The sequence below is a fragment of the Zootoca vivipara genome, chromosome 7, assembly GCF_963506605.1.
Source record: "Zootoca vivipara chromosome 7, rZooViv1.1, whole genome shotgun sequence".
Taxonomy (NCBI): Eukaryota; Metazoa; Chordata; class Lepidosauria; order Squamata; family Lacertidae; genus Zootoca; species Zootoca vivipara.
This window is the reverse complement of record NC_083282.1, coordinates 58357503-58381667: the sequence shown is the minus strand read 5'-3', so window position 1 is coordinate 58381667 and position 24165 is coordinate 58357503. Positions and strand designations below refer to the sequence as shown.

At 42.8% G+C, this 24165-nt stretch overlaps 1 protein-coding gene across 5 annotated transcripts in view; it reads left to right on the top strand.

Moving 5' to 3' along the window:
• Positions 1 to 24165, top strand: part of PLXNA2 (plexin A2) — a 417253-nt gene that overhangs the window by 255327 nt on the left and 137761 nt on the right. For 4 of the 5 annotated variants that reach the window (XM_060277140.1, XM_035123148.2, XM_060277141.1 and 1 more), the window contains exons 6-9: positions 1337 to 1460; positions 2785 to 2938; positions 4618 to 4714; positions 8440 to 8554. In XM_060277140.1, the coding sequence (XP_060133123.1) occupies positions 1337 to 1460; positions 2785 to 2938; positions 4618 to 4714; positions 8440 to 8554 (490 nt within the window). Of the gene's footprint in view, positions 1 to 1336; positions 1461 to 2784; positions 2939 to 4617; positions 4715 to 8439; positions 8555 to 24165 lie in introns of those variants that run through there. The other variant, XM_060277143.1, reaches the window with a different exon arrangement.

Genomic DNA, 24165 nt, shown 5'->3' with positions numbered 1-24165 from the left:
GTGCATGCACACACTGAAGAATATTCATTCAGATACTGTATACATCTGAAGAAGTGTGCATGCACACAAAACCTCATACCAATAACAAACTTAGTTGGTTCAGTTGTGCTGTTACAGATGCAACATGGTGTTTCTTCTCTCTGTGCTCCTCCCAGCAGTCATTTATCCTTTGGTCACTACTGTGGATACATACTGGACTATCATCTGTTACTTGACTTTTTGAAGAATTTTAAAATGGGAACTTTATCTTGAAAAAAATCTGCTTTCAGCTGAAGGTGCTAAGGCCTGTCTGGTGCTGATGGGAGTTGTGGTTCAACAACATCTGGACGGCACAGTGTTGGGTAGTACTGCCCTTTGCTCACCATCGCCTGAGCCTCTTTCAGACGTTTATCATGACATTGATATTCATGGGCAAGATAGTGTCTTTAATTGTGTATGAAAAATTAGCAAAAAATAGCAAGTTTTCTTTAGCCCACTCTCAACCCCAGGCAACAAAGCCCAAATAAATTAGAATATGGGGTTTTCCCCCCTAGAATGGTCCAGCGACACACACAGGCCAGTCTAATACTGATCAGACTCTATAGTAAAATCAGCACCCTGTAGCAGTAAAAGCTTCATGATTATGAAGCACAGGCATTCAGGCATGCCTGGGACATTATACATAAAAGGCAAAGGCGGCTGTAACACGAACTGTTGCATATCTCTTATCTCTCATTTTGAAAACAATTTTGGTTATAAGCACAACCTTGATTAAAATCTGTTAGAGTCAATGGGAGCCAAATAAAATTGCTTTATTGACCAGATAGCCCACAAGCCCCTTTACTGGCCAACCTTGCTCTTTATTCCACAGATTATTCTGGTTTCAGCTGATTTTCACTCCCTGATATGCCAGACTTGGATTCCCCGTAGCTGAGGGATCTGTGCCTTGACTGATAATGGTTTCTTTAGCTCTTGGAAAGACTGGCGCAGGATGCGACGGATGGGTTTAAATCGTGAGTGAATTGGAGAAAGTGAACGTTATGTGGGCTTTCAGAACCAGTGATGAAGTCCGTTAATTAATACGGAGGTGGTGCATTAAACTAAAAAAGAAAAAAACTATTTTCCTCCCACAGTAGACGGCGAAAGGCATTTCAATAGGACTAGGCCTCCTACACACAGACATTCAAATTATGTAAATTTCTATCTGAAATGTAGGCGTATGGCCAGTGTATGCAAAATGTTTTTCAGTATCTTATTGCTCTGTGGATGGGAATGGCTGGAACTGGCCAAATACAAGGCTGTACGACCAAATTTTAAGAGTCTTGCTTATCTGCTTACCCTGTACTTTTCATATCAGGTGTTCCCGGAGGGACAAGTGTGAGAGGGCAGATGAACCATATCGATTTGCAGCCAGCATCAAGCAATGCATGAGCATCATTGTGCAACCCAGCAGCATCCCAGTTTCTGAGCACAGCCTTCCGGTAGGTAGCCATGGTGGGTGGTTGCTTGCTTGTTTAAACAGCATTTTCTTTGTTTATTCTCTGAAGTACTCCTAGTATTATTAATTAACTATTAAATTTCCATACTGCTCTTCACCTGAAGTTCACAGGGTGGTTTAGAATATAAAACCGCAAAAATACATGCATACAACCACAACAAGAACAAGAACAAGAACAAGAACAAGAACAACAACAACAACAACAACAACAACAACAACAACAACAACAACTCAAATATGGTATTATTGTATGCAGCATGATGTGTCATCAAAGAAAATGGCGCAAGAATGATTTTGCTTAATACTTCCTACTAGAGCAGCCTTCGCCAACCTAGTCCACCCCCACCAGATGTTTTAGATTAGAACTCCCATCAACCCCTAGCCACCACACAATGGCAAAGGCTGCATAGTAGCCAAAAAGAAGAATTCCTTTTGCAATCCCCACCCTCAAAGCAGTGGGGTGGGCAGTGCAAAGATCTAATATCGTTTCAACTTAGAACTGTGAGAAGATGGACGCTGTAAGGTTACTTACTCTGTATGACAAAAAAGAAAAAGAAACCCTACATCAGCTATGACATTGATTTTAAAATCATGCTTAGTATTGCCAGTTACAGAGTTATAAAGGCTACTCCATAACCCTCTCAGAGGGTGGAAGCTGCAGTTCGAATCATTCTCTGTTAACGTTCAGCTGCTGGTGCTATAGCTCTGAAGCAGCCGCATGCAACTCAGTGATAATTGTCTTTTTACAGGCCACTGTGAGTTTGGTTTCTGGAGTGTTCCCACTGGTGGATAAAGAACCAATCCTTGCTGAGTTCTGTGTGTAGCATTGGTACCTGTTCTATAACCTTGCTGTGCGTCACCAGTGGTTGTCCAACAGAAATGTTCTTGTTGTACACTGGGAGCTGAGCAGTTAATGGGAATAGGCCCTAAGCAGATATGATTGGCTGATCAATCACTCATTTTGAATGGAAAATATAACCTCATTATATTTTCAAATGGCAAGTGCACAAAAGTTCCCCTGGTTGAAACATGAGGTGCCTGCGATTTTATTAAAAGATTTGAACTGTTAGGCTGTGAGAAAATAGTCAATTCCACCTCTGCCTGCTGGTATTATGACTCTTCAGGTCTGTGGAGCAACTAGATGCTAACTAGTGATTTTGGAAACAGTTGAAGAGCAGCCTGCATCTTTGCTTCTCATCTCTTTGAGAAAGAGAATAAATGCCCCACTTTCCCTTTCCCTTCTCTCTTATGCAATGACAGGTGGTGATCTCTTTCCTTTTCTGCTCTTTGGTTTTGTTTTGTTGTAGCTCAGCTTGCTGGTGAGAGACGCACCTGACCTGGCGACTGGTATCACTTGTGTATTTGGAAACCTCACTGAAGTTGAAGGCCAAGTTTTGGGCAACCAAATTGTATGCATTTCGCCAGCATCAAAAGATGTTCCTGCCATACCAGTGGACCAAGGTGAGCTGGCTTATGATTTGAGGTACAATATAGGCAGGCAACACATCGTACACACTGCAGGAATTTGTGGCACAAAAGGACAGGAGCTGGCTGGCTGGCAGGGTTGACTGGATTTAGATTTAGACCTGCACTCCTGCCTTCCCCTCCAGTGATGTGTAGATAAAGTTATTTTTCCCAAGAGCAGGCAAGAAAGGGATATCATCCACAAACCTGGCTTCCCAGTAGTGTAATTCTACCCAAATTTATGTACCACACAAATTTAAAAGTCAGTCTCCAAGCCATCTGCTTTTTGGGCTCTGCATCATTAGGGGTCTCAGTCTTTTGTTATCTGAGGCGGGCCAGAAAGGAGGTAGTGTGGGTGTTACTCACACTCTGAAGTATGACTCAGTCACCATGAGTGGGTGGAGAAGTCTTCTAATTTTTGGGCTGTTGCTTTGCTAATGCCATGGCTGTCAAACTCTCTCTGACATACACAGTTACCAAACAGCTCATTGTTTCAAACTTGTTTTCTCATTGGCTGATTTCCAAATATCCATACTTTCTTCTTATCTGTTTTATATGCAGAAAACACTTAATGAATATGCACATAAATCCAGGCAGCCCTGAAAGTTCTGAACAGGGCTCAGCACAAACTCCTGATGCAGTTCAACTAGCATATTCGTTTTTCTGATGATTTCATCTCCTCCCCCTTTAATTCTGACTTTGGAGCCATCAGAGGAATACATTTCCATAAAGTATTGGAAACATTATGCACACCTTTGTTCACATCCTTCTAATAAGTACCTGGAACATATGTGAAATAATCAGGAAAGCATGACCTGTCAGTCTTAGGCACGGTATTTGTGTTATCCCAATGTTGTGGGAGTTTCAGCATCAATGGCACTCCTTCTTACAGCATTGGGATAACATGAGAAGCCCCTGGACCATACAGCAGTGCAACCTGTCTTGTCAGCATTATCCCTGGGAAACTGGGTTATCATGTAGAAAAGGCGCAGCCTGGCATTCTTCTGCATGTCCCTCTGCTTCTCACATAGGCCTAGTGGATAGGAAGGCTGCCTTATACCAAGTCAGATCAATGGTCCATCTAGTTCAGTATTGTCCCTACTGACTATCGGTGGCACTCCAGGGTTTCGGACAAAAAACATCCCCAGTCCTTTCTGGAAATGCCAGGGATTGAACCTAGGACCCGCTGCATGCAATGCAGATGCTCTACCAATGGGCCACAGCCCTTCCCCATATGAGTATCAGGCCTTGAGAGATGGTGACAGAACACAAGAGAAGAAGTGGTTTCTTAGGTATGCTCAGTTCAGTCGTTTTAAGGTTTTATACTTCAGAAGAGTGCCATTTGCTAGTGTCTGGAAGGCATTAGGGATCCAGTGCTAAAGCACCAGTGGGATGCGACCCAGTATCCTCTTAGAGCAGGAGGCAGGTCACTGCACACTGTCACAGCTGAAGATAAAAGCCTTCTGTTTGGCTTTGAAGCTCTGAATTATGTTTGCCACATCCAAGTTAGAAAGAAAAAGTTGCAAGGATCTCCCTGGAGTTGTGGGGAAGCAAACTTGCTTGCAACTCAAGTCCAGCAAAATGGAGGAAAGATGCCCCAAAGATACTGAATGATATATGCGGAATCTGAAATATTATATCTTTATGTTTCAATTATCTACTCTCTCTTTCTCCAGATTGGTTTGGGATAGAGCTGCTTCTGAAATCCAGAGAGACAGGCAAGATGTTTGTCAGCACAGAATTCAAGTTCTACAACTGCAGTGCCCACCAGCTGTAAGACACACTTTTCTTGTTCTTCCTAATCTATCCGAACATGAAGGCTTTATCAATAATGCTAGATCTGTACTATAAAGGTTTCTCAGCACAGGAAAAGTCTCTGTCTGTGCAGACCTATATCTGTATCTATTCAGAAAAAAATCCCATTGGGTTCTGTGGGGCCTACTCCTAGGTAGGTGAGTAAGCCCCACAGCCTGTGCAGCCTGTGTCAAACATTAGTCTTGAAGACCAAGATAAGATGGATAAAGGTGCCAGATTCAGAGCCCTGGTAGCAATATCCACCACCATCTACACTAGGCAGAACAATTATTTCTTGAGTGTGTCAGGAAAACTGTTGTTGTTTTTTAGTTGCACCCATATATTATAAGCACAACTTGATTATCTTGTCACTAATGGAAGTATAGAAATGATTAGATACTAATGACAGGCCAATATAACATTCTCATAGCATGAAGGTGTAAATCATTATAAGCTGCCTCAAGCATTTTTGTGAGGGAGGGGGTTCTATAAACAGACAAAATAAATAAAACCAATAAATCAAGGTTTGTGGTATTGTGCTTGTGCAACTATCGATACGTCTCACGTTAAGCCCTTGTGTACTAGCTGTTGGTTTTGAAGATCCTGAACCCAAGCCTTGCTTTCCTTAATTACTGTAACCCACAAGCTTGATGTTAATCCATCTCTCCCCCAAAAGAGGTGAGCGGTTCATCAGAATGACTGCTCACCAGTGATAATCGAGGAAGCTAGGCTTGTCATTCAGGCATCCAAGGTGATGCCATAAACTTAGCATAACTAAGAGTTGGGGAAGTGGTCAAGCTAGTAGGGAAGCAGGAATTCTATGAAACAATAGCTGTCCTAAACTGGAAGGGAGGTGGGAGTCATGAGGGGAAAAATCCAAACTGAAATTCCAAACTGGTCGGGCGGAAGGCAAAGAGGCCAACAGCAGGTGGAGAAAGAGCCAATGGCAAGCAGAGTTTTGCCTCCATTATCCTATAGGGCATAACTGAGACTAAGGAAAAGGAAGCTGACCGCCAGTGGTTGTAAGTGAGAAGGCAGGCAGGTAAGGGGTGGCTAACAACACAGTGAGGTTAGTGAGACAGAGCCCTATTTGCCCTAATGGAGCTGCCTGCACTGGAAACAAGCATGTTCGTGTTTGACAGTGGGAATAGGCAACCCTTCATCTTAGTACTGAAATGCTGAGTGAAGAAAGCTGCATTTCAATCCTGGAAATGGGAGCTGAAGAGCAGGCGCCACACATATCCCTGCCAATCTGAGAAAGGGGGAGAGAAATGGGTCAAATAAATGAGTAATTAAATATGCTCATACTGCTTAATATTCCTAGCCCACTCAGATTTGCATTTGTATGATTAGAATAAGCTTCCTTAGCTATTAAGGTCATTACAGAGGAATCAAAAGGCAATTACAATTGAGAATATAAGATGGAAGAAGATGGTTAATGTGTGTTTTAGCACAGTAAGGGGTGGGGTGGAGGGAGCTGCCCACACTCTCTAGTTTGGCATTGAAGTATCTTCTGTTTGTGAGGTGGTGAAATTCCTCATAACTCATATTAGCTTTTTAGATTAGATTAGTGTTCTCAGTGGTAACAGAGAGACTAATAGATCATGCTGACATTAAAAAGACCTGCCTGTCCATACTGGCCTAAAAGAAACAACCTCTGATTGTCTGTTCCGTTGCCATTGCTTGCTATGGGAAAACAGAACCAAAGGATTCAGTGCCATGAAATGGGGAAATTAGCATGAGGAATTGAACTCTTACACCACACAGATGCTGTTGGCCTCTGAAAATATAAACTTCTCCCTTTTCTCCCACGTTCTTTATTATTAGAAATAGAAGATATGGCTCTTCTGTGTGCTAGAAGCAGAAATGCTCATGATTCAAATGCTGTTTAGAAGTTTGTCCCTTGGGGAGCAGCTGCTCTCAAAATATCCCAAGGCAAAAATTGGATAAAAACACCATCTCAGTGACAGGCAAAGAAAAATTGCATGCATTGCAGAGGCTAACCAAAGCCCTGGGCAGATTCTGAAGCAATCATAGCTGTCTTTGCTTGAGCTCTAGCTGACCCACTAGATGGCATTAAACTATTGCTCGTGCTGTCACATACCAGTTATAGACAGAAACTTTCCAGGTAAGTGCTTGCCAGCACAGTGCCCGTCTGGAGCTACATGAAACCTGTAACTCTCAAGACAGAAGGCAAATTTATACCAAAATCTGCCACCAGCAGAGACCTGGGACGGAATTATTTTTTTCTTCTGTGTGAATACTTAATTGTATTCCAAACCATTTTGGCCACATTGTAAATTTCAGCTCTGATACTACAATCACAGAGAAAAACCCTCAGTATACAAACAGTGAAAATGACCACCCTTAATTTTGCATTGACCAATTGAGTTTTGCAGACCTAAGCACTGCAAAGTTAAGGGAAGGGAAGATAGTCATCATGAACCAAAAATAATTTGACTCAAATTATTTTGGCATGGTTTTCCTTTTTCTACACACAGCGGTAGCTATCACATGAAGGCTAGCCTTGAAATTGCAATTTACTATACAAAACCCATAGTCATGGAATTCAGAGGTTGAACACACTATTCCCTCTGACTCAGTCCTGAATTGCAGTATGGAGATAATAATACTAACCTACCTTACTGGGGTGCTGTAATATTTACTGAGATTATGTATGTGAACCACTTCGAACACTTAGAAAGTGCAATATAAATGCTAAGTACAGTGGTACCTTGGTTTACGAACTTAATGCATTCCAGAAGTCCGTTCTTAAACTGAAACCATTCTTAACCAAGGCGCTCTCTTCCACTGTTCAGATTCCGTTCTTAGCCATTCTTAGACCAAGGTAAAGTTTGCAAACCGGGACACTACTTCCGGTTTTGCGGAGTTCATAAACCGAATCATTCGTAAACAGGACTGTTCTTAAACCAAGGTACCACTGTATATTGCAATTGCATCCTATCATCAGTGTAGGTCTGTCAGCATAGGCCTGCAATGCAGAAACATTAATTTTTCTTAAGTTTTATTTTAGATAATTTCACATTATTCTGCAATCCCACTGCCCATCTGTTGATTTTAAATTTTGACACTTGCTAGAAGCACGGAAGAAAGACATTTGGCAGTCAAGGCTGACATTAAAAATGAAAAAGGCACAAAATTGGCAATATCATGGACACAATAATGTAATAAATATTCACCTAGTAAATCATATTTAAGGGGGGCTTTGCTGATCAGAAGGTTGGCGGTTCGAATCCCTGTGACGGGGTGAGCTCCCGTTGCTTGGTCCCAGCTCCTGCCAACCTAGCAGTTCGAAAGCACGTCAAAATGCAAGTAGATAAATAGGAACCGCTACAGCGGGAAGGTAAACGGCGTTTCCGTGTGCTGCTCTGGTTCGCTCAGAAGCGGCTTAGTCATGCTGGCCACATGACCTGGAAGCTATACGCCGGCTTCCTCGGCCAATAATGCGAGATGAGCGCGCAACCCCAGAGTCGGTCACGACTGGACCTAATGGTCAGGGGTCCCTTTACCTTTACCTTATGTTAACCAAATGTGTAAATGTTTAATGAGCTTTCTATCATCCATAAATTTTGTTGATATGTCAATAGTATCATTAACTGGCTCTTCGGTAATAATTATACATTTGTCAATAAGCACATTTGCCCAGACTGAAACCTAAAGGTCCTTTATTCCTTTCTTGGCAGGTGCCTGTCTTGTGTGAACAGTGCTTTTCGTTGCCACTGGTGTAAATATCGAAACCTCTGCACTCATGATCCCACAACGTGTTCGTTTCAAGAGGGGAGGATCAATGTCTCTGAGGTATGAATACTGGGTTTAAAGACCAGACAGCACCTTTGAATGCAGTTCTTAGATTGCCTGAATCTTTCCCCCTTCCTTCCATCCCCACCCCTGGAAAAAAAAGGTCTCGATATTTCCCAAGGTGAAAAGTAAAGGTGAGTAGTTTGGTTGATGAGCTCATTTCAGCAACAGGGGTAGGCGGGCTAAAAGTAAATGGAAGGTACGGGACTACACAGGTGCCTAGCATGACTCAAGTCAAAGATGGATGTATATTTATAAGCAGAAGGCTTGTGAAAAATTCTCTCTCTATTGGAAGGATGGTAAATAGCACCTATTTGATTGATGCAAAAGATAATGATCCCTATCATCTTCTATTCTAGCAAAAATTGGGTTCTGTAACTTTAGACGGCAATGTACCATCTGCTTATTCAAGCATAAATCTCAGAGAAATAAATGGGGTTTATCCATTCATAGCTGGCAGGATTCCACCACTTTACAAAAAATTGTCACAACCATGCAGTGCATATATGTTTACAATGTGTACTTCTGACATGATAGCTCAGTCACAGAACTGGCAATAACAGGCTTTACAGAGTAATTGGTGCAGAGTAGTTTGGAGAGAAGGTAAAACTGTTGTATGCTTCATCTTCTGTGAGCGATGGAGATAAATCTTAGGTACATTGTTTCTTATCAATTTTTTACTTGAATTGTGATTGATGTTAACCCAAATGTACTAACCTATCTGAAAATATAAACATATTTGTGAATACATTCGTACATTGGAAGTTGAACGGAATCCGACTTCGGAATCGGAAAACGTTCAGAAACCAAAGCGTGGCTTCTGATTTGCTGCAAAAGCTCCTGCAGCCAACCGGAAGCCACAGAAACCCCATCAGATGTTTGGGTTCCAAAGAACGTTTACAAACCGGAACACTCACTTCTGGGTTTGTGGCATTCGGGAGCCAAAACGTCCCGAGTAACAAGGCGTTTGGGACCCAAGGTACGACTATAGTGGTATGGATTCATGTTATGGATATCTGCTGTTTGTCTCTAGGCTGAAACTAGATAATCACAAACATGAACACCCTGAAGCACAGGTTTGAAAGTCTGCTCCCACATTTATAGGGAAGGGCCATAGCTGAGTGCCTGAGCCTCTACTTTGCATGCAAAAGGTCCCTGGTTCCATCTCTGACATTTCCAGGTAGGACTGGATCCTTGAAGCAGGACCGGCTCTAGGTAGACCCCCAGTGGTGTGGTGCGCCAGGGCGCGCAAACCATGCTACGCCCTGCGAGGGCGGGGGCGCCGAAGCGATCTCCACCCCTCAGCACCAGGGCACGTGACCTGCTTGAGACTGCACTGCCTTGAAGAGCCCCTGCAGCATCATTTGCCCCTAAGAAGGGGCTGAGTAAAGAGGCAAGAGAAAGAGTGCAGCCAGGTGGCTATCCTTGCTGCATGGAATAGCATACCCAGGCACACCAGCTCAACCAAGCATGTCCTCCTCTAAGAGGAAGCTCCCGTCTCATCTGTTTGCTAGAAATATGGTGGAAACACACTCTATCTATCATCTGTCTATCTGTCCCAGCTTTCTGCCTAATAGGCTTCCGAGGCTGCTGAGAAAGAGTGAAAATTAAAGCATGATAAATATAAGATTCTTGTAGGTAAAGGAAAAGGGACCCCTGACCATTAGGTCCAGTCATGACCGACTCTGGGTTTGCGGTGCTCATCTTGCATTATTGGCTGAGGGAGCCGGCGTACAGCTTCCAGGTCATGTGGCCAGCATGGCGAACCAGAGCAGCACACGGAAACACCGTTTACCTTCCCGCTGTAGCGGTACCTATTTGTCTACTTGCACTTTGACATATTTTCAAACTGCTAAGTTGGCAAGAGCTAGGACCGAGCAATGGGAGTTCACCCTGTCACGGGGATTCGAACCACCAACCTTCTGATCGGCAAGCCCTAGGCTCTGTGGTTTAACCCACAGCACCACCCGCGTCCCTAAGATTCTTATAAGTGATGACTTACTATTTCTAACAGTTTTAAGAGCTGCCAGGCTTAACCTTTGGGTCTATGTGCAGCTGCCCCATGTGACAGGCTACTGAACTTCACATTGCAGCATCTGCCTAAGGTAGTTTGGTATACTCTGCCCCAAGATTCATCCCTCCAAAGCTGACTAGTGGAACCTCCTGGACAGGAAGCACCTAATAATAATAATAATAATAATAATAATAATAATAATAATAATAATTTTATCAAACAGTAAAAGCTTCCCTAAACAGGGCAGCCTTCGGATGTCTTCTAAAAGTCTGGTAGTTGTTTTTCTCTTTGACATCTGGTGAGAGGGTGTTCCACAGGGCGGGTGCCACTACCGAGAAGGCCCTCTGCCTTCTCTGTAACTTGGCTTCTCGCAGTGAGGGAACCGCCAGAAGGCCCTTGGTGCTGAAACTCAGTGTCTGAGCAGAATGATGGGGGTGGAGACACTGGAGCAAGGCCGTTTAGGGCTTTAAAGGTCAGCACCAACTTTTTGAATTGTGCTTGGAAACGTACTGGGAGTCAATGTTATGTGTCAATAACGTTGTGTCAAACGTACTGGGAGTCAATGTAGGTGTTATGTGGTCTTGGCGGCTGCTCCCAGTCACCTGTCTAGCTGCCACATTCTGGATTAGTTGTAATTTCTGGGTCACCTTCAAAGGTAGCCCCACGTAGAGCGCATTGCAGTAGTCCAAGCGAGAGATAACTAGAGCATGCACCACTCTGGCGAGACAGTCCGCAGGCAGGTAGCGTCTCAGCCTACGTACCAGATGGAACTGATAAACAGCTGCCCTGGATACAGAATTAACCTGTGCCTCCATGGACATCTGTGAGTCCAAAATGACTCCCAGGCTGCACACCTGGTCCTTCAGGGGCACAGTTACCCCATTCAGGACCAGGGAGTCCTCCACACCTGCCCGCCTCCTGTCCCCCACAAACAGTCCTTCTGTATTGTCAGGATTCAACCTCAATCTGTTAGCCGCCATCCATCCTCCAGGCACTCACACAGGACCTTTACCGCCTTCACTGGTTCTGATTTTAAAGAGAGGTAGAGCTGGATATCATCTGCATACTGATGAAGACCCAGCTCAAACCCCCTGATGATCTCTCCCAGCGGCTGCATGTAGATGTTGAAAAGCATGGGGAAGAGGACAGAACCCTGAGGCACCCCACAAGTGAGAACCCAGGGGTCTGAAGACTCATCCCCCGCCACCACTTTCTGAACATGGCCCAGGAGGAAGGAGCAGAACCACTGTATAACAGTGCCCCCAGCTCCCAGCCCCTCTAGACGGTCCAGAAGGATGTTATGGTCGATGGTGCCACTGAGAGATCCAGCAGGACTAGGAAACAGCCCTCACCTTTGTCCCTAGCCCACCGGAGATCATTGACCAGTGTGACCAAGGCAGTTTCAGTCCCATGATGAGGCCTGAATCCCAACTGGAAGGGATCCAAATGGTCCGCTTCTTCCAGGCATGCCTGGAGTTGTTCAGCAACCTTCTTATTCCCATTAGTTTTCCCCAAACAACAAGATCTTTTTGAGCATTTGATTGTGCCTTTCTTATTTAGTTGCTCTTCAGTCCTGACTTCTGGTTTACTCTTCAGTTCTACTTCGTAGTTTATCCCTTAATCCCGACATACTGAGAGGGTCTAAGCATTTGTGTTGGGTTTTGCTAGAGATCTGAGGCCCTATCAGCTGCTAAAGGATGTCAGGTCCTGATGCTGGACCTGAGATTCACGGGTGGTTCTGTTTATTAGGAAAAGTGTCTCATTGAGATTTGGAAGCTGCATGACCTTTTGAGTTGTTGGTCATTCTCTGGTTGAAAGCAGTTGAACCTGAAAGGGCCCGTTTTGTAGGTCTTGTTGTTTGAGTAATGGTGTTCAGGTCTTGTTATGAATGGAGATTGTTTGAGGGCTGTGCTGAAGAAGTGCTACAACCTTCTAGCTGAGAAGAGTGAGCATTTTGGGGAAGGAATGTGGGACAGGACACCATCCATGAGACCAAGGGAACACTTTCATTTTCCTTTTGACATTAAGAACATTAAGCCATCAGCATTTTTAAAATATTGGAGGTGGAGAGTGTCTACATTTTTGTTGAAAACCTCACACATATTTGACATTGCGAACAGGAATAAGTGGTTGTCATTCAGCCTCATAAAGATGGAGCCTGACCAGCAAGGAAATGAGATTGGAGAGACAAAAATGCTCAGCAATAAAAGGCACCATTAAGTTTCCTTTCTTCTTATCAAGTAATGATGCTCCATGCTGCATCAACAAAAAAAGCATCAAGCTGAAACAACATGTGTGCCTTCCAGGTTAGAGAAGATGCCAGGAAATAGGTAATATAAAACTAGACATAATATATGTATATACATCAGCAGGGCTTGGCAACGGACAGGCATACATGATTGGAAGCTGCCACTACCTCGCTTCTGCCTTTAACCAAAAGAGACACCAGGTGGCTTATACTGTTTGAACTTTTAAGTGTTTCATCAGAAGTGAGAGAAGACACTCAAGGAGGAGTTCTCAACTCTGGAGACAAAGCTTTAAATAGCTTTAAATAGCTTGATACAAAAGGAAGAAGCATCTTTCCCAACCGGCAAGAGGGAGCTGTTACCTTTTATTTTTCCTGTGCTCTAGTGAGGATGGATTTTCCTTCCTATCTGGTGAGGTTGTCTGCATTCCCTTTGCTCAACTTTGGAATTCGGTTTCTACACTTTGAAGACAGTGATGTCAAAGTTCCCCTCTTTTGTAGGTTGCTCTTACTACCCCCAGTGGGAGGGAGGGAGAGGGAGAGATTTGTCTAGACCAGGAAAAGGAAGCGAATGAGTGGCACAGCTGGAAATCCAAATCCAGAGGGAATTCTGACTCTGTGTCTTTTTCTAATTGCTATTGCAAAACCCTTTCATGGATTTGAGCAAGACATTCCAAAGGGCCATTTTCACATTGTGCTAAAGTATCCTAAAAGTCTGTCAATGTGGAAAGTCCTGAGGGCTGCAGAAGATCTTGTTTTATTGAGAATCATGCTAAAATATATTTACCTATTAAAAATATATTTGTAGGACCTAGTTTGGGGAAACCAAGGTGCTTGGAAAGTCTACCTGTCACTTCCTGCCTGTCCTTTATAGCTGGCAGAACTTCTGTTAAGCACTCTATAGTTAGCTTATGTTGAGCAAACTATGCTGTTATGCTGATCCTCTTTGCTCAGCATGGCCACGATGACACAAATGAAACACTGTTCCTCTTTGCTCCACATGCTTATATGCTTACACTGACCCAACTAGCTCAGCAGTCTAATTTGCTTAGTCTCTCTGAAGAAAATAAAATGCTGTTTGTCAGAACAAAAGTGTAATCCAGTTATTCTGTTGCAAAAGCCACTTTGTAGATAGTAATGGGGGGGGGGGAGTCTCTGTAAGGTTTCTATTTTCAGCACCACCCTGTTAGCAAAGCTGTTCTTACATCTGCCTTAATATATTAGCAGAATATTCACACGCAAATAGACGTTGTTAACAGAAGATGCATTGCCCTTTGGAAGCAAAGCAAAAATGATAATATTTCAATCAAACTAGTTTCTGTCAAAGAAAGAAGTATATGCACAGTCTCCCTCACGGATACTTGCCGACTGCAGCTCAGTATCAGGATGTAAGTGCAGCATCCTGCCTCCACAACCATTTTAACGCATTAGTTAACACATCTGTTCTGAAAGCTTAAAATCATACCCTTTGTCAGATGTTAACCAATGGTAAGAACCATGACATGTTGCTAGCAATTGCTTGTTTGTGCCAGTGTGAAGGCAACCTGAAGCCTTTAAAGTAAGGTTATACTTTGCAAAATGACTGAAAAAGTGGCACTTTCATGTTTCACCACTTTGTTCCCTGTTAATGCTCAGAGGCAGAACTATAGTTTACAATCACTCAAGTAAATCACTGCTTGGCTTCTTTTACTGTTTGCATTTTGGCAGAATTAATCTTTAGCACAGTTAAACAACAGTGCACTTATGTCTGTGCAAACCAACCCGCCATAGCATCAAGGAAGTGAAATACATAATTTGTCTGAGGGATTCACGGACAGCGGTATAATTCACCTTGTGTGAATCAGTTGTCACAATATTTGTTGACGGAAACATTTCAATCCTACCTTTCCATCAAGCATCCCCAAGGCAGGTTACAATATAAAGTTTAAGAATTTAAGAACAAATGGCAATATAAAACAGCCACAAGAGAAAATTCAACACCCCCTATTTTCCTCTCAGTGTTCCTGCACCCTCACTTTACTCAAATTTCTGCCATTGTTGTTGTTTTTTCCGTTTCAGTGTTCCTCTCTATTTGTTGTACTCAAATCTCCCTCTTCCATTCCAGGTACTTCATGTAAGAGATAAAGGATGCAGAGCTGTCAAAAATCCCATAGTATTTTGTTCAAACCTCTGACTTTGTTTAAATCCACCATTTCCCTCTTAGCTCCCTCTTTTACTGACATTTTAACTTCTGCCGTTGTTTTAAACCACTTCCTCCTCTCATTGTCCATCCCTTCTTGCTCCTAAGGCATAGGCAACCTTTGGCTCCCAGATGTTTTGGAACTACAACTCCCATGATTCCTGACCACTGGCCCTGTTAGCTAGGGATCATGGGAGTCGTAGTTCCAAAACATCTGGGAGCCAAAGGTTGCCTATGCCGCATGGCCCCTGCTGTTGTGTAAGCTGCCTTGTCTTTTGCCTCCTCCCCAACCCTGATTTCGTGCAAATCCAGGATTGTATTGAGGCACTCCAAAATCTCCAATGGAGGCTTGTGTGATGACATTAACATTTTTATTATATAGAGACATTAGGATAAATATTAATGCACAATTGAACTAACTAAACAGCTCACTACAATAGCCTTGGTGAAATATATTTTTAGGCAGCGCCCAAAAATAAGCAATGTCAGCAGCAGCTATATCCTGGGGAAGAAATTTCCCAGCCAATGTACCACCACAGAAAAGGTTCTATCTTATGTGGTGGGACTATAAGGTAAGGTAAAGTAAAGGACCCCTGGACAGATAAGTCCAGTCAAAGGCAACAATTGGGTGCAGTGCTCGTCTCACTTTTCAGACCAAGGGAGCCGGCGTTTGTCCACAGACAGCTTTCCAAGTCATGTGGCCAGCATGACCAAACCGCTACTGGCACACGGAGGACCGTTATGAGTGCCAGAGCACACAGAAATGTTGTTTACTTTCCCATCGCACCGGTACCTATTTATCTACTTGCACTGGTGTGCTTTCAAACTGCTAGGTTGACAGAAGCTGGGACAGAGCAACGGGAGCTTACCCTGTCACACGAATTCAAACTGCCAACCTTCCGATTGACAAGGCCAAGAGGCTCAGTGGTTTAGGTCACAGCGCCACCCGTGTCCCTGATGGAACTATAAGAAATCAGGGTGATAGAAGGAAAGGCATTCCTTCAAATAATGCATCTAAGTCTTTTATGATCCAACATAGGATAGCAATGATATCATGCATATCTGAATGTTTCATCCAATTTCTGGGTTGTTATTTAATTCCTGCACATACGCAACTACCCAATTATATTTTTTTGCCTATGAATGTCTTCTGTTCAGGCAATTCTCCCACAGCTCAAAAGAAACACCAGAGAAATAAAAATAAAAATAAAAATGTAGGGAACGTGGACTACTGTGAATATACAAACACTGGCTTGGAAAGTGGAAATAGAAGCAGTGTATTCTCACCATGAATTCAAAGTTAACATGAAGCTCAGCATCAAGTGAAGACGCAGTTTGAGATTGGAGTGTGGCCTAGAGACTTGCCATCTCTGTTGATAAATTGAACAGCAGTGTAACTCAGCTTGATTCTAAAATCCCCACATTGTTTTCAGTGATAGCACTTAGGGGGGTAAATCATTTTATTGTAACAGAGTCATTGGAATCAAGGAAACCATTGATGCTAACAGATCTACGTTTAAGCAGAGAGCAAACATGCCATTTAATGGAGATTGGAAGAAATGAACTTGGGCCATTGTCCTAGCAATCCATAGGTGGTCAAACAAGACTCCTAGGATGTAATTTCCATTTGCTTTTCTTCAGGGATTGAGAAAAAATGCACTACAACATTAAACACTTGTATACTAGTGTAAACTAGTGTATACTTGCTCCTATTAATATTTTGAGAAATGGAGTTAACTAAGATTAAAAGAAAAGGAACATGGAACATATCTGTACCCATAAAAGCAAGGGATTTGTCTGATGAACTTAAAGGCTTATAAGAAAGGGCCATCACCTTGGATGTCACTTTCAAATGAGCCCTATAACATGAACAATTTATGTAAGAAAAAGAAAGTTGTCATAAAGTTGTGCTTGGGTGAGATTTATGGTAATGAAATAGTTTAAATGAGGGAAATCTTCAGACGATGGAGAACATATTTTTATATTTCCCTTGGTCTCATTCCAGTAGGAAGATAGGAGAAAGTAAATTCAATTATTCTCCCAAATTTGAACATCAACATTCCGTTTTGGTGTTCAGTTTGTACAGATAATGTTGCTTCCACAGGGGTGGCACTGAATCAGGCAGGTGGAACATTCACAGGCTCTGGAAGGTTAAACTGGAGGTGTGTTCTGTCTCCTTTTAGCGGAAATGTTTAGGTAATATTATCACCTGGGTAATCTCCATTCCTGATTGTGTTTTCAGCCTGTTTTGAAGTTTTTTGTAATTATAGTCATTGTCAGCAGCAGCAACAAAAACTGAAGCATCTGCCTGACCTTTAAATGCCTAGATTTGTTTACTAGAGGTTGGAGTCCAATGCCTTGAAAAGAGTTACCTGGCTTATTCATGAGGTTTTGCTGATAGATTTTGCATATGAACGAAACATTAACATGAGCACATGTTTATGTTAAACATATGATAGTGCATCCACAAGGCATTTCATGTGCATGTTTTCCTCTATTTATTAGACAGTACATGGAGCCATGTACACGAGAAGACCTGTGCATGTATTTGCGATTTTTGTGTTGTTTTTCTGTTCAAGAGCTGAGTTTGCTGATACATAGGGCAGTATTTTTGCAACATAGCTCAGTTCTTAATTAATCATTCAAAGAAAGATTGGATGAAGACATATAAAATAAAGCAGCTTGTCAAAGAGCTAAGCTGTGGTGCCAAATGCTTTGCAATTTCAGCTATTGGACTACTTACCAAAATTGCCACTAATGTCATTTAGGAAACCTTAGAGAAAGTATAAAACACACCAGAACAGATTCAGAAAACTAGATATCAAGATAGGAAGGAAAGAGATCAGACGTAAAACCAGATATCACTTGCTCAATGTAGAGTGGGAGGTCAGTGTTTATTGCCAGCTTCCTAGATCATTTGGGGAGGGGGCTGTTCATTAAGGTCCAAGAGTAGCAAAAATACATCAACGGTTTTTTTAAGGAAAACAATTATTTCTGGAACATTATGTAGATGACATCCAGAGAAATACGGGAAAACCTGTCCATAGATCTGACGCCATGGAGATGATATGTACCACTACATTCCAAATTGTAGCTTGTAGTCTGATTGACTGCTCATCTATTTTTCCCCCTGCCGAGATCTTAGATATATTTTGTAGAAATTATTTTTCTGAACTTTTCCTCTGTATATGAAATTTATTCATTTCCCCAGGTGGAAACCTGCTTCAGGTGGGGATTAAAATAAGAACTTTGTGTTCCCTGAACTTTCATTATCTGATTTTCATTATCCTAGGCTGGCTGTTAACTTAAGCCAGTAGCAGTCAACAAATTACATTGTTAGCTATCATCAAGAGGTGACAAAAAGAATGCCATACTCTTTGTTTCCATAATGAATTTTTCCTCTTTTTCCCCCTCTAAAGAAGGATAAAGAAGCCAGTATCAACTTTTCCCAGTTCTCCTGAGCTTGTCAGGGAAATGATTTATTGTTGATTAGATTTATGCTGCATATTGCCTAGAGTTCTGTTGTGTGTGTGGTATTTTTTTATTTTATTTTTTTGAGGGAGAGGGATTTCAACCTTAAGGGAGGGGGGATAGATTTTAAAATTTTCTGGCAGTGGAACTTTCCCTCTCTCTCCTCCCCCTGCCCACCCCCTCACAACACTTCCAACCTGTCCTGGAGGGCTAGAGGAAAACCCCAAGCAGATATAATTTGCAGGAGGAGGCGGAGTACACTGGGAGCAGGTTAGGAGGGAAAGTTCATTTGCTTGTGTAACAGCTTTGTTGGATACAAGCCAGAATGGCCTCGGTTTGTTTGCACTGGAAAGAAGATGCTGCTTAATACCAAGTCAGACTTGAGCCATTGAACCTACTACTATGTGTTTGATTGATCTCCTGTGATCTCCGAATGATCACTACAGTGGTACCTTGGTTCCCGAATGGCTTAGTTGTCAAACAAATTGACTCCCGAACGCCACAAACCCAAAAGTAAGTGTTCCGGTTTATGAACGTTTTTCGGAAGCCAAACTTCCGACACGGCTTCTGCGGCTTCTGCTTGAGTGGGAAGTTCCTGTAGCCATTCAAAAGCTGCACCTTGGTTTTTGAATGGTTTCAGGAGTCACACAGACTCCTGGAACAGATTAAGTTCAAGAACCAAATTACCACTGTACTGTATATAGTTTCCCTTGTACACACATACACCTTCATTGTATTGGAATCCTTCCCTTTTAGATCCTTCCCTTTTAGGGCTTTTCTATACACTTTGCACTATTTTTTCGTTTCTTCTGCAGCTCTGTAGTGTTTTGTGTTGGTTTGTGTTGGTTTCGGGTTTTTTTATTAAAAAAACCTGCTGTGAATCTGATTGATTTAAAAAAATTGTAGGCTGTGGAGTTTCAGTAACTTGGCAATGGGGAGCTTTGCAACAAGAGGGTGACTCACATTTTAGGGCAAAATATTGACAAGAATTGAAGGCATAAATGAGATAAAGCTGAGATTGCAGGTGCAAAGGGACATATTTACTCAAAAGAAATTGGCTGACATGAACTGCATTTTAAATTATTTGTTATGTTTAATCATCATGGTAAAACTGAGCTTGTCTGTTTGCAAAGCAAAAGCCAGAAAACAACATGCAATAAACAGTTGGATTTCTTAAAGGAATATGAGATTACAGAAGCTAAATTCTCTGGCTTCTATTAGATTTTGGCTTTTTAATGCCAAGTTTCCAAAGGATCACATTATTCTTTGGATTCAACCAGTTAAATTAGCAATTATGTCAGCAAAATCAATGAAGCCATCCACAATGTACAGGGAGAGCAGAGTTTTAGATCACATGCCAATTCTGTTAGTGTTTATCAATGTGCATAATTAGCTAATGCTTCCAAAGATGCTTGAGAGAAGGCAGCCTGTAAATAAGGAGCTTGTTCCTGTCCCTTGGGTTCCAAATCTTCTTTGCTTAGAAAGTCATTCTCAAACATTAGTGACTGTGATAAAATATGTTTTCACATACCCCCATGATGATCTTCTTAATACGTTCTTTAGAAAACATACAACATATTGACTCAGCTGGCATGTACTGCTACCGTAATTCAAATCATGCTTTAATGGCAATGTCCGAGGGTGTGAGATCCCAGAGAGGAGATTGTGGCTGCTGCACTGCAGTGAGCTAAGCTATGGTTTGTCTTAGCATTTCATTCAAAGTCAGGTTCATGGTTTGCCTGAGTTTGGACAACATGCTAAGCCAAACTCTGCCAAAGGATTGCACCTTTCAGAACAAGGGAGTTGCAGTAGAAAGAGAGAATTGATTAAGATTGCTTCAGTCCCTCTTCCAACTGGTGGTAGGCTGCTCTGAATCAATCAGCAGAGGGACACCAATTTCAAAGAATCATAGAATTGTAGAGTTGGAAGGAACCCAAGGGTCATTTAGTCCAACCCCCTACAATGCAGGAAGCTTTTGCCCAACGTGGGGCTCAAACCCACAACCCTGAGATTAAGAGTCTGATGCTCTACCGACTGAGCTATGCCAGGACTTGATACAACTCTACTTATTTTCTAACTGGTTAATATGCTGGTATCCTTTTGGAACAGATGCCCAACTTGCATACAAAGTCCAGTGATGTATGTTATTTGTTTGCACCCCCCTTCAGACAGAACATCACATCAGCTTTTAAAGTATTATTGTATATTGCCAGTGAAAAGGAACAATGATTCATGTGGCCAAGCAGCTTATTTTAACTGGAAAGTCAAAAAGGGGAATTGTGCAGATGGATTCTCATGGCATGCAGAATTTTTTCTTTCTTTTCTTTGTTTTTGTATTAACACCCTGGCACATAAGTTCTGTTTACCTAAGCCCTTGCATAACATACATATGGAATTCGGCAAACTTAAAACAAATCACCAAAAAACCAAACAAAAAAGAACCCAATATGTAGCAAGCAGAGCACTATAGAAACACCCAACAGTGCTCTCCATAATATATGCCTCTCCTAAGCAAACCCAGTGCTATGCACAAGCCCCTACAGGTTTTGTGACTTCATCTGACAAATTCAGTAAAAATGGCCATTAGCAATGCAGTGCTCACAAGTGCCCTGTGCAGTTGGTGATGTTTCATCCTGTACATATCCTTCCACATCTTGGATGCCTTTATTAATGCAATCACTGAAGCTGTCAAACAGGAGAAAGGTCCTACAGTTACTCTCTTCTCCCTGGAGTGGAGCATGCATATTGTCTGAATCTTTACTTTCACTACAGTTCTGATGTGACATTTTTCACCCAATGAAACCTTTGCTACGAGAAAAAATCCATTATAGCCTCCTTGTATGTAACAATAATAGAAATCCTTTTTGCCAGCAGCATTTCTAACCCTACAGTCAACAGATTTGGTTTGAGGGTGAAAAGGAAAGGGAACTGTCACACACTTTGCCATAGGAAAAAGCTGTTTTTTCTGGCACGCTACAGATCTATTAAAAGACTAATCCTGGAGAATAGTGGGCCATATAACAGAGTTCTTTTTCAAGATGTAAACTCTGAGGCTATACAATGACTTGCCTACAGGGTTTTTATATTACAATCGTTATATTTCAACAAAACAGCAGATCATCTTAAATGTCATGTTTTGAATCTTGAAAAGATCATAATTATATACCTGTATTTTTGGTGCCTATTTCATGATGTTTTGAGAACCGCAGTCTTAAAAACAAAATGAATGAAATAAAATCAATGCTGGCAGTAGCACCACCAACTAAAGTGCATGATAGCCGATTAGTACTGCAGTCTGTTTCTTCTTTCCTTTCTCTTCATCTGCAGTCTTTCGGATAGTATTTTTTGTTGTTGAAATGTGTCAATTTCAAGAATTCCTCACGGTTCCACTTTTCTGGTACGTAGGTCCTTCTTTTGCAGTACAATTGTAATGTGAATTCTTATCAACAAAGCAGAAAAGACAACAGTGTCACCAAAAACTAGAGAATACAGCAGCATTGACAGCCACACCACTGTGTCTTTGCAGGGCCGTCTTAAGCATGCCTGGCGCCCTGTCGCGACGGATCCCTCCGGCGCCCCCCCATTTCCTGGCGCGGCGGGCGCAGCGTAGCTGCCGCCTGGAGGGCCAGCGCCCTGCGCCATCCAGCCTGACCACCCCCTGTTGCGACGCCCCTCCGGAGAGCGGCCTGAACAGCTGAGAGGCGCGCCTAGGGCTGCATCCGGTGCGCCTGGGGCGGCCTGCGGTGCCCCTGGTGGCCTGGCGTCCTGGTGCCCCACGCCACTGGACCCGGGCCTAGAAACGGCCCTGTGTCTTTGGTCACAGTGTCACAATATCACATTGCCATGATACTTAAAATGCTTCCACTGACTACAGTGAAGACGACTGTGGGGCAAAATTGTGGGGCAACCAAGGGAGACAAAATTGCAATACAGTATGGGCCTGGGAGGTGGAGAATTGGGACGTGGTCATCAACAGGCATGTAATACAAGAGAGCCTGGGCCTATCTTCAAAAGTGGTGGTTGGTTATGAGGCTCTTACAGACATTACCACCAAGAGTGACTCCCTCATGAAGAACCAGTTTTCAGTATGAGCAGCTAGGATGGAACTTTACAGTTGACAGGACATCTGGGGAAGTAAGATGGATAGTTAGGATGTGAATTTAGTCACAAGTAGTGGACAGGGGAGGGACCGCGGGTGGCGCTGTGGGTTAAACTACTGAGCCTAGGGCTTGCCGATCAGAAGGTCGGTGGCTTGAATCCCTGTGACAGGGTGAGCTTCCATTGCTCAGTCCCAGCTCCTGCCAACCTAGCAGTTCGAAAGCACATCAAAGTGCAAGTAGGTAAATAGGTACCACTACAGCACGAAGGTAAATGGTGTTTCCGTGTACTGCTCTGAAGCAGCTTTGTCATGCTGACCACATGACCTGGAAGCTGTACACCGGCTCCCTTGGCCTATAGTGCAAGATGAGCACAGCAACCCCAGAGTCGGTCACGACTGGACCTAATGGTCAGGGGTCCCTTTACCTTTTAGTGGACAGTGGGGTCAGGTGTTGCTGCTTGTCTGAACTCCAGTCAGTTAGGATAGGGTAGGACAGTCAGCATGGTGCAAATGCACCACAGGAGCTAATCTGGTGCTCCTGCTGGTGTGTTTGCACCATGACTCCATCACCCTCTCCATATGCCTCCCAGGAAACACCAGTAACATAACCAACCAGGGGTCACAAGAGCAGTGCCCCCCCCCCCGGCCATGCCATCCACTAATGTAAGTCACATAGCTTCTGTCTGCTTTCAACATTATTAAAGTGTTGCAAACAAAATAAATTTTTAAAATGGAAATTGTTGCATATTTTTTACTATCATCAGTATCACATGTGAGGTTTGATCACGTATATTGAAAATTCCTTTGCATGTGTTCCCTACCATGGTTACTGATTTGTATAAAATGTGTACCTAGAAGCCCCATGAAACTATTTTCCTTAAGATATTAAAAAGGGCTATATTTACGGAGCGTCTCTTAGACTGCTGCATGAGTTAATGTTTACTTACTTACTAGATGCTGCTTTGGTTCTGTTAGCTGTGCAAACAACATTATAGTGACTGGCGCTGTGGTTAAACCAATGAGCCTAGGGTTTGCTGATCAGAAGGTCGGCGGTTCGAATCCCTGTGACGGGGTGAGCTCCCGTTCCTTGGTCCCAGCTCCTGCCAACCTAGCAGTTCGAAAGCACGTCAAAATGCAAGTAGATAAATAGGAACCGCTACAGCGGGAAGGTAAACGGCGTTTCCATGTGCTGCTCTGGTTTGCCAGAAGTGGCTTTGCCATGCTGGCCACATGACCTGGAAGCTATACGCCGGCTCCCTCGGCCAATAATGCGAGATGAGCGCGCAACCCCAGAGTTGGTCACGACTGGACCTAATGGTCAGGGGTCCCTTTACCTTTACCTTTAGTGACAAATTAGAGGCACTGAATATTTGTGAAATGGGGAGAAAGCCTCCGAGAGAGAGTGCACTCTAACACCGATAAAAATCCACAAATAACTTGATTGTGTCAACTGATGCTTAGTTTACATATGTCTAAAATTATTTTAATTTTTTGACTTCTTTAAGAATATCTCTGTTTGTAATGGTGAGCCGTGAGCATGATTTCAGCAGTATCCAAGGAAAGGTAAATGGTATATCCAGGGCTGTTGTACTTCTCCACCTAT